This window comes from Talpa europaea (genome assembly GCF_964194135.1).
Source record: "Talpa europaea genome assembly, chromosome: 10".
Taxonomy (NCBI): domain Eukaryota; kingdom Metazoa; phylum Chordata; class Mammalia; order Eulipotyphla; family Talpidae; genus Talpa; species Talpa europaea.
Genome location: NC_140077.1, coordinates 72,632,108 through 72,643,552, shown reverse-complemented (window position 1 = coordinate 72,643,552; position 11,445 = coordinate 72,632,108). Strand labels below are relative to the sequence as shown.

Below are 11,445 nucleotides of genomic sequence, written 5' to 3'. Positions count from 1 at the left end.
GGAGAATCGAGCCTACAGCTGTCTCCTGACTGCTTGTAAGGCATGGAAAAGCTGTTACCAAACCACACACAGGCCTCCAAAGACATGGTTTCTGAACTTAAACTCCTGATTTAAGCAACAAGAACAGTAAACAGGAGCACCACCAAATAAAGTCAAAAGCAAACTGAAGATTGTGGGAGCAGCACTTAACATACTCCCATCCAAGACAGGATATGAAGGAACTGAAGAGAGCCAGGAGAAATCACATGGGAGGGCGGAGCTGCTAGGCATGGGGGGCTGTGTGTGAGGCGTCCTATGTAGCAGCAGGAAGCTGAGAAATGCATTTTGTATCATGTTTTTACAAAGAAATGGGAAGCTAGGTGAATGAAGAGGAAAATGTTCTATCCCCAAATAAAAAGAGAGCATGGTTCATGGGATCTGAACGTCCATCTACAGCTTAGGAGAATCTCAATCCTCTGTTTTCATAAAGGAAAAATCTCAAGTCTTTGTGATTGAGTTTCACATTAACTGGTACTTTATTTGCTTAAAACCTAAACATTATCAGTTTGAGAAGAACTCCACTGTGATGTATATATCTCGCCATTGAATTTCTAAGGTTTTTTTGTTTTGTTTAGATCCTTGGTAAAATTTTATCCAAGAAACAGAATGATACAATACATATATATTTTAAAACATGAACCATCAGAGAATGAAATAAGAAACGAGAGTGATGTCCTGGTGGTCCTTGCTTTTTTAAAAAGTTCCTTAGCAGGATAAAAGGATCACTGGCTCTGAGTCTCTTTGAGATTAATAAGTGATGAAATAAAAACAAACTCACATCCTAAAGTAAGGCCAGGAAGGTCCACCCCCACCTACCCTGCCTCCCGGTAAAAAACATGAATACTTTTAGCAACAATTCAGAATTCATCTTGATCTCCTACTTGCCCCATCAGTGGAAAATTAAAGTCATGATTATTTTTAGACATCTATACCTGTATATATAGATAAATTGTATTAGGTGACAATCAATTTTTTCAAAGTCCAGGTAGAGAATGAAAGAAGCATCTTTTAACTAAAACTTTTTTACATATTTTGAGTACTGTTCAACTTGCTACGGTTTAGCAAAAAGCAAAATTTTCATAGTGTTCACCTCAAATCTTATTGCTTTACAATTGTGGTATACCTTCCATTAAAAACAAAAAGATGAAGCAATCAATCCAGTGATTATTTGACAAGGCTTTCATTGGGGAAGGGGGGAGGGCCGGTGGCAAAGAGAAGAGTAAGAGACAGAAAGGCAAATTAAACGTACAATGGTTTTCTTAAAAAGGAAAAAAAAAAAAAAAAGGAGAGAAAAAGTTATTTTCAATAAAAGGAAAAAAAGCATTGAAAGCCCATGAGTCAAGCCATAGCCAAAACCATGTTCTATCTTAAGTAGGTTTTCTTTTCCCCCTTCTTTTTTCTTTTTTTTTCTTTTTTTTTTTTAATAAAATCTCTTCCCAAATCATCATCACTTTTAATCTTCCCCAGACTGGGCTTCATCTTCAGACCCTTCATCCCCAGATTTCTCAGGTGGAGGGCTTGCAGATGTTTTCTTTTCCGGGGGGCTTTCCGGTTCCTCATCATCTTCTTTTGGAGACGGAGTCTTTTCCTTTGATGCCTTTGAAGCTGTGGGGCGACCCACTTTCCCTTTGCCTTTCACTGGACTTGGCGTCACTGAAAGAAGAAAAACACCAATTGGGGCAAGGGGCAGAAGAAAACACCTTTAATAAAAATCAGCTATAACACAAAGCAATTTGTGAGAATAAAATTTGTTTTTGACTCAACAGGCCAACTTACTAAAAACCATATACTTACTAATAAAGTATATGCATCCCCAGATCAACCCATCTCAATTTCTAAACTGACCATGAAAATATGCAGTACACTAAAGTGGTTTCCAATCACTTTTTTAAATTATTAATTTGGGTCCTTCACACATCTATGTAACTTTGGGGGTACACTTTCACACCTCCATTTGTGCAGGTGTGACCTTCCACCAAAGCTCCAGTGCCAATGACCCATCCCCTTCCTTCCCTCCCCTGTGTCCTATCATTCCTTCTGGGAACCAGTGTATTTTCCACAGACTCTAAGAATTATTTTTGCCAGGATGTCTTCTTTGGTTATTTATATTCTGCAAATACTAAGATCATTTGGCATCTGTCTTTCACCTACTTTTATCAATGTAATGTTATGTTAGCAGTAAAGCTTCTAAGAGATGTCAGGCTGTAGAAACTGCACATCATCACAACTTTTGTGAAACTAAAAGTATTGTTTATGTTTAAAAAGTGAGTAAAAAACAATAAGGCGACAACTTGATCTGAGTAGAGACTGAAGCCATCAAAGAACTTTCGATAGTTCTATCATTCCCAACAGTCAGCACTGATTTTAGAAATAACCAGTTCTATTTGGCAGAATTAAAAAAAAAAAAAACAACCAAACTCAATTTTTTCATTTAATGACAAAGTAGTTGCAACGAAGAGAAAATCTGGTAGAATCCAGAAAAGCTCAAAGAATCTGTGTTGTCCAGGAAGTTTCTATTCTGCTAAGGCAGAAGGTGGTGGGGGTCAGATCACTGAGGGGTGCGCTTGCATTTTTAAGCTCTCACTAGCTGTTAGGAGCAGGGACCATGGTTAATGCATTTTTCACCACTGTGCCCGACACAATCCCTCCAAAATCTCGCTCACGGTGGCAGGTGAGAGCAGGGCTATTCGCTAGTTTCCTGGGGCGGGGTGGAGTTGTTCTTCACAGGTTAACACTTTAAGGTGGTTTCCTGAAGAATGGCCCCTTTTCAGAAGCCTTTTACTCTTACCAGCCCCTTATGAAGAATTTCTGTAGAAAAACAGGATTGGGTCCTGAAAATTTTCAAAGCCATAAATAATGTCAACTCAGCTCACCTGTAGCCTTTAGCCTGGGTTTGGGCATTTTCTTTTCTTTTCTCTCAGGTTTGGACTTCTTAACCATCTTTTTGTTTTTCTTTTTTGAACTGCCATAGTCACTATCATCATCATCTTCCATTAGGAAATCTTCATCGCTGCCGGAATCTTCTGAGAGGAAAGAAGAATCCAACTTAATGCCTACAGCCTTGTGAGTGAACAGAGGGACAGAGCGCTAGGAACAACTAGTGGGGGGATTTGGGAGCCAGATATTCTTGGACTCTAGTTTGCAGCTGCGCTGCCAGTGAGGCTGGTGTCATGGCTGGCCCCACCTGTAAAAAACAGGCTTATTACACGCAGCACACGGGGTGTGATTGACTTATTTGAAGAGGAGGCTGGAAAACAGTAAGAGATGAGAATCTGAATAAAAACAGAAACCATCAAATAACTCTGGTAGTTCCACCACTCCCATATAATAGTGGTGCTACCAGGGAAATGAAACCTAATTGACTTGGTGTGTTTGGTCCAACTATGAATAAAAGAAACAAGAAAACATACTTATGTTTAATCTGAGTAACCTGTGAAACACCTAAATTCTGATATTAGTATTTTTAATGTTGGCGGTTCATGTGGCTAGGAACACCACCTGAGGGGGAGAGCCCATCCCTTAAAAACATTAACAATGTAAACCAATTTTTTAATGGGAGAAAGGTCTGAAACCTTCTCTACCAGGCCCAAACAGGAAATCCTAACATGAGCTCTTATTTGCTCATGCACATGGTTTCAATCTTTTTACTTTCTTTTGAAGACTGTGTTAATCGCTATACTGCCGCTACCTGTCTCTTGTTCATTCAGTATTGAAATACAAACGATGGACGTCATCATTGTAAAGTCTCTGAACCGCTTAATATCTACCTTTTAAAACTGATATTAACAACCATCTCTTCTAACAGTGAGTATCTACTTTAGCGACCTGCTGCAACGGGCAACGCGAAAGCGCTGAAGCAATCCCGCAGGAAGCACAGCCGCCTGGGAGCCCACCATGGCACGTACTCTCTTGGAACGGCGCCTCATCCTCCTCCTCCGGCTCCTCCTCACTGCCCACGTCTTCCAGAAGCATTTCTCTCTGTTTCGAAGCTGCCTTCGATGCCGCCTGTCGTTGCTGGCGCACATTTTTATGATCTTCCTTTTCATCTTCACTGTCCTCTACAATATCAAAGTTACGATGCAGTGACCAAAGAGTTGTAAGTGTATTTGGCAGCTGACTAGAAAAGGGACGACAGTGTCAACGTGAGGTAGAACCTGCCTCTCTCTTTCACTCAAAAAGGGTGGAATCAAACCTTAAAAATTTCCATGAGGGCTTCCCTGGTGGCACAAGGGGTTAAGATGCAACCTATGAAGCTGAAGCTATCCACAGCCACTGCAGCACATGTTCGATTCCTGGCCAGGGAGCAACCCACATGGCACAGCAGACCTTTCCTGTTTCGTCCACTGCTCAATGCAGTGTATTTCATCAACCTGCCTGTTCTGTTCCCCACTCTGCCTCTGGTGAATCCTCTCACAACCCCCACTCCCTGCACCTCTGGCCTATACCCCAGTTCTTGTATGCATAAATAAATAAATCTTAAAAAAAAAATTTCCATGAAAGGTGGTCAAAATGCAGACTTCCAGTTATGAAATAAGCCCTGGAGGATGTAATGTGGCTAGAGTTAATAAGAATGCCATATTAAATATTTCAAGTAGTTACAGAGTAGATCTTAAAAGCTCTCATCATAGTTTCAAAAATTCAAACTATGTATGGAAATAAATTCCCACAAAATATACAAAAGGGGGCCTCCCCGGTGGCCCAGCGGTTGGGGGGGGAAGGTTGTGGCGTCTCCCCCTGCCGCGGCCCCCGCCTGCCGCCTCTCCGCCTGCCGCCTCTCCGCGAGCCCCCACTCTCCAGCCCGAGCCCCCCCTCTCCAGCCCGCTGGCCTCGGGCTGGGACGGGAGGGAGAAGGGGGGTGCCCGCGGAGAGTGTTTGGTGGGGATGCTTGGCAGCGTTTAAGGGGGCCTCTCGCGGGAAGGCGGACCACCGCAGCGCGCCCCACTCCCGGGGGGTGGCGCCGCAGCGCTGGGCTGCGAAGTTGCCCGCAGCCTTTGCAGCGCCGGTTCAATCCCCGGCCACCGGGCGAGGGTCCCACGTGGCGCGTAGACCTCTCATGCCACACCCACTGCTCCCCTCAGCAGTGTACTTCGACAGTCTGGCTGTTCTGTTCCCCACTCTGGCTCTGGTGAATTCTCTCACCCTCCCGCACTTCTGACTGTACCCAGTGCTTGTATAAGTAAATAAATAAATATTAAAACAAAAAAGAAAATCTATTAAAAAAAATATACAAAAGGACTAAAATTCAAAGAATGAACTTGAATAAGACTATGTACCCATTGTCATATATAAAATAGCTTAGGAATGTAGTTTTTTTTTAAAAGATTTATTTTTAGTTATTTTTGCATGTAAGAACTGGGGTGTAGGCTAGAAGTGCAGGAAGAGGGAGAGGATTCACCAGAGACACAGTGGGGAGCAGAACAGGTAGATCTACTGAAGTCCACTGCTGAGGGGAGCAGCAGGCTGTATGTAGTTTTAAGTAGCAATAAAACTGAATTTAGACATGAATACATGTTTCCTATAACATATTTTAAACAAATAATCATTGCGTTGTCCTAAAATTTTCAACTATACTCAAAACTATGTTCACAGTTTTTAGGCACTTAAGTCAGAAATATATTTTTAAATAATAGAAGAGGGGACAAAATTACACTTACTTTAAAAATACAAAACACGTAGACCCTAAAATAATGTCAAACTATTACCCTTTTTAATGAATGAGGTGTGGCCCCTTTAATTTAGAAGGAATTAAGGGAAACTTTAAAACACACACTTAGATCAAATCAACTTCATTTATTTTTGAAATCAACTTTAATTAAAAAAAATTTTTTTTTTTAAAAATATATATCATCACACCAAATAACAACTGGTCTTTATTTATTTATTTATTTATTTATTTTTGTGGGACCCTTGCCAGCGGCCAGGGAAAGAACCAGCGCTGCAGAGGCTGCTGGCAGCCTCACAGCCCAGCGCTCAACTGCTGCGCCACCAGGGGAGGCCCTAATTAAAAAAAATTTTGACTCGCAGTTGCATTTGTGAATAAACTTGGTTCAAGGGCAGGCTGCCAGTCTACTCGTTCTAGACCAAGGTATATTTGTATAATTCTCTGCCTATAGACCTTTTTTGGATTGTGAGGCTCTCTTGTTCTTTAAAGTGTTAGTGGTTACTCACTTGGCAACACTACTGGTCTTTTAAGTTGTGCCACAGTCAGTGTTTAAGACACAGTTTTCACTGCTAAAAATCTTATCTAGAGACAAGAGATACAGGGAAGTTGATTTTGGTAGACTTAAAACTAAACCCAGCTGGTAAGAGCTGTGCTTACCACTAGTACAAATGAATTCATATCAAAATGCTCAATACATTAGAGTTCACCAGGCAGATGAATATAAGTGTGTATTATCACAACATCACTGCACAATTTGAAAGGATAACAGAATTTCTTTCCAACTTGTGCTGTCAAACAGCCTTTAAAAGGAATGACAGCAAACAGCGCAGTGGAGTGAATTCAAAGGAACTTTGTTGACCCGCTACATATCAACTAAATAAATAGCAATCTTGTTTAAGGGAGACCCAGGAAGGCAAAAGCCAGTGAATATAGGTTAATATGGAATAAACTCTCAATTGTTAGGAGATTGAAATTAAAAAAAAAAAAAGGCCAACATTAAACAATCAAGGCTTAACATTTTATTTGGTCATTTTCACATTAAAATTCTGAAAAACAAAACAAAACAAAACAAAACAAAAAACCAACTTTCTTGTGGCTTTTTCAAAAGACTACTTTCCAGCTAAAAACAGGCCTGAAACTAACCTTAGTTTGCTTTTCAACCATAATTAATCACTCTCACTTTTCATACCTCTTTTACTTAGTATTATATACATTATCATTGTCTGTAATTTGAGATCTTATTTGTTCATGCACATGGTTTCAATCTTTTCTCTTTCTTGTTAAAACTGTATTATCCTGTATTGAAGTAGTGTTGGTTTATAACACTCTATAGGATTTAGGGGTAGAGGTTTGTTCATAGCTCTTTAGATGTACGTCACCATGATTTTCAATCTTGTCTATGCATGAGATCATCTGTAAACACTTAAAAAAAACAAAGCCTTAATGGAGTAAACCTCCTGGAAAAGAAATCCTGGGGTTGGACTAAGCATGAGTATGTAAAAGGTAAATAAATAAAGCATTAAAGGTGACAGTAATAGCAGTCACGAGGATTGAAAATCACTATAAATTCTTTGAAGATGAAGATATCTTCAAAGATGCATTTTCAACGTGCCTGACATTATTATGAAACTGCTTATTAAAACAGCCAACGAATAAATACATAAAAAGGAATTACACCTATTATATTAAAAACAGTTTTCTACCTGCTGAATGAGAATCATCCTTCTTGGTCTTCACATCTTTTTCTTCAGAGTCCTCACTGTAAGAGTAAAGGGGAAAAAGTAAATGCTTAAAAGCTTTAGATAAAAATTGAATATTCGGTTCCTGGTTTCTGAGGGAGAACACTGAAGAACACCTCTTTTACATATAAAATACTCCAACAGATGCTGAGGAGTGACACTGCTTCCATTATTCTTTACTTAAAGGATGTGAGTAGGCATAATTTTATCTACTTTCAGAAAACACTGCAACCAAAGACCCAAAGGAAAAAAAGAAGGGATCTATCTAAACCCAGGCTGAAAATGCCTCACTTAAGGCTGAGGACAGGTTCACAAGAACATTGAATAAGGAAAAAAAAATCCTCTGTTGTCAGAGGCACAGCACAAAATACTAAAAATAAATAATATATGAATAATAGTAAGAAGGCAAATAAATGGACAGCACCTAATACAGCTGCAAAAAAAAAAAAAAAAAAACAAACCCCCACAAAATGCAATTAGTAAAGGAAATTGGAACTCAGTTATGTATGTGGCAACAGAGCTAAAAATTTATCTAGAGCAAAATGAAAATAAGTAATTAATGATCTCCCGCTATTGTTTATTTCCATTATTTCCATATCAGAAACATCAATGCATATATAGACCTTGTGTAATGGAAACAGTGAGTGACCTCAAAGTCACTCAAAGTAAAATAAGAAGGAGTTTCAAAATTCAATGGGAAGTTTTACAAAACAATTTTTTTTTAGTGACAAAGATACTCCTTTTAAATCCATACTTAGGAATCTGGGTTCTAGTGTCCCTTCTTTGTCATTAATTAATTGTATGATCTGAGGGCCTCCCTGGTGGCCTATCTCAGCACTAACACTGCCAAGGCCTGAGCTCGATCCCTGGCCAGGGAGCTAAACCACATAAGGCTCAGCAGACCTCTCCTGTCTCGCCTGCTGCTCCTCTCAGCAGTGGATTTCAGTAGATCTGCCTGTTCTGCTCCCCGCTCTGTCTCTGGTGAATCCTCTCAATCCCCTGCACCTCTGGCCTATACCCCAGTTGCTCTTAAAAAAAAAAAAAAAAAAAAAAATTAATTTCATGATCCTGGGCAAATTACTGGTACTCTTTAGCAATAAAAATGTTATGATTCCAGAAGAAATTCTGACAAATAAATAAAAGAAAAATTCATACAAGAAAATTGCCTGTACAGCTTGCCTTTCTCAATAGCAGGTCTAAATCTCCTGTGCTATATCCCATAATCCAGACCACACTCAAATGACAAACTAATGAACGGAAGATTCATAAGCAAAGAGAAAAATCAAACATATTTCTTTACTAAGCAATCTGATGTGAGACACACTATAATTCAGAAACCTGAGACTGTTCTAAATAAATGTTTTAGTATAAAGTGAGCATTTAATTCACAAGAATTCTATCATTTTTCTCTAGTTCTTTCACTATTGACTTTACAGGCTTAATCCTTGAATCCCATTACAGAAAAATCAACTAAAAGCTGAACTTTTAAGTAGAGACCAACAGAAAAATCAACAGAATACTGCCTGGAAGGAAGGATTAAAATGGGGCAGGAAGAGCACAAGGATCTATGGTGATGGTTCACTGGTGACTTGGTGGTGGGAATTTTATGGGGACTACATTGGAGAGTAGAAATCAAACACTATACAAAAATGAACAATGATATAAACCATATATACAATATATAAATATTAAAGAAAAAACCACCAATGAGAAAAAAAATAAATCAAAAATAAAACCTGTTGGTCTAACTGCTGGATAACTGTGGGTAAATCATGGAACCCCTTGAAGTTAACATTACTTACCTCAATAAAGGTTAGTGAGAATTAGATAATATAAAGCACATAATAATCATAAATGGTAGCTATCATCTTCATCATCATCAAGGAGGCCTAAAAGTCGTGCTTTATATGAGACGTGTGTATATAATGAAAGAACAATTATAGCTAAAATATCCTGGTATCATAAGCCAATTACAGCTAAAATTACAACTCAAGCTTATTTATAAAAGTAAGGCCAGGGAAACTGCCCCATTTGATTAAATTATTTAAACTAATGAGTATTATGGGCAGTGAAACTTTGTACAGCATACAATGTAAACTTCTGTAAGCCCTAGTTATGATTTCCCAGAGATTTGTGACTGAATGGGATAGGATACTTATTCTCTGCTATCACTACAATGAAAACTGTCAATACTAACCCCAGGTAACAAATTAGATAAACAATCTCTCCGCTCATGTTCAAAGGTTTGAGGCAGCAACAAAGGCATTCTTGGAGATATCACCTTGGATTCTAGGTTGAGTCCAATAAAGCCTTGTGACCCTGAAGAAGCTAACCTCTGGACCCAGAGTGATGCCTGAGAAAATATGAATGTGCAAAACAACATCCAGTGGATAAAAAGCACTTCCCTGCCTGAATCAATGGAGACTTCACCAATTTAGAGATCAGAAACTGGGTCTCCCTGGTGGTGCAAGGAGTTAAGTCTCAGCTCTATGAAGTTATCAGCAGCAACCGCAGCATGAGTTCAATCCCCAGCCAGGGAGCTACCCATATGGCGCCCCAGACCTCTCTTGTCTCCTACTGCTCCCCTCAGCAGTGTATTTCGGTAGATCTGCCTATTCTGCTCCCCACTCTGTCTCTGGTGAATCCTCTCACCACCCCTCAATCCTCACCTCTTGCCTATACTCCAGCTTTTGTATGCATTAAAAAAAAAAGAGAGAGAGATCAGAAACTATCCTCACCACAGAGTAGAGACTATGACTAGGAACAGATTAATAAAGCCTCTTACCTATCTTCCTGTGAATTCTTTCCAGATCGCCTCTTATTTTTAGCTTCTCGGGGAGATGATCTAATTTTCTTAGCTGGAGGGCCAGAATCTCTTCCATAGTCTTCATCTAAAAAGATTATTTTTCAGTCCCAATGAGCCATATTATGATTTTTACATATAGAAATTATCACGGTATTCACTAAGATAATTATCTCTCACGCCATTTCAATGTTGAGGGACAGAATACCCCAAATAGTTTTCTTTCATTTTTTGTAACTAAATTACTTACTATTCTCTAGTCTTGGGTAAGGAAGTTAGGAAATGGGGTACAGATAGTCACTGAGGAACAGGGTGCCCCAAGCCATTTATCAATCTGAACTTGGGGCCCTGATTCAGTCTTACCACCTTAACTCAATCATTTCCAATTTTGTCTATTACTCATGTGCCCTCATGTATATATTTTTAATACAGCCATAGCCAAATATCTCGTATCATTTTATATCTTACCCTTCTATTAGAAATCTTTGTTTTAAATCTTCATACTTATTGCTATAATAATTTTCAAATAAGGTTATATTATAAGCACTTTAGAACGCAAATTACTGCTATCAAGTAAATCACCTTTAAAGTATTAAATATAGTATGCTCTGGCAGTTAGGGAAAGTACTTTCAATTTCAAAAATCCCATAACACTAAAGAAAATCAATCCATCTTAAATGGTGATTATTTCCAAAACTCATTGCTATCTGGAGGCAATCTGTCACATTAGCAATTATTAAATGGTTGGATACATAGACCATTCCATTATGGACTATCATAAAATAGTAATGATGACATGGATTATCATGTAACCATTAGTATGAATTTCTCAAATAATTTAATAACATGACAAAGAGGTGAGGTAGGACAGAATCCAAAATTCTATAGTAAGACTTTATATATATTTTTAAGATTGATTGATTGATTGATTTATACAAGCACTGGGTACAGTCAGAAGCACGGGAGGGTGAGAGAATTCACCAGAGCCAGAGCAGGCAGCAGAACAGGCAGAAGGACTGAAGAACATTGCTGAGGGGAGCAGCCGGCGCGACAGGAGAGGTCTGTCGCGCCATGCGGGACCCTCGCTGGAGGCCGGGGATCAAACCGGTGCTGCAGAGGCTGCGGGCACCTTCGTAGCCCAGAGCTCAACCGCTATGCCACTGGGGAGGCCCCTTAACTACATTTTTAAAGAAGAAAAAAAG

The 11,445-nt window shown here is 39.2% G+C and overlaps 1 protein-coding gene across 1 annotated transcript in view; it reads right to left on the bottom strand.

Annotated features, from left to right (window-relative positions):
- Nucleotides 1-1,398: 1,398 nt before the first annotated feature.
- Nucleotides 1,399-11,445, bottom strand: part of NUCKS1 (nuclear casein kinase and cyclin dependent kinase substrate 1) — a gene marked incomplete at its 5' end in the record, with an annotated part of 28,938 nt that continues 18,891 nt past the window's right edge. The window contains 5 exons of the mRNA XM_084245523.1: nucleotides 1,399-1,692; nucleotides 2,913-3,062; nucleotides 3,945-4,097; nucleotides 7,405-7,460; nucleotides 10,226-10,331. Coding sequence (XP_084101649.1) covers nucleotides 1,493-1,692; nucleotides 2,913-3,062; nucleotides 3,945-4,097; nucleotides 7,405-7,460; nucleotides 10,226-10,331 — 665 coding nt within the window. The 3' untranslated portion in view covers nucleotides 1,399-1,492. The remainder of the gene's footprint in view (nucleotides 1,693-2,912; nucleotides 3,063-3,944; nucleotides 4,098-7,404; nucleotides 7,461-10,225; nucleotides 10,332-11,445) is intronic.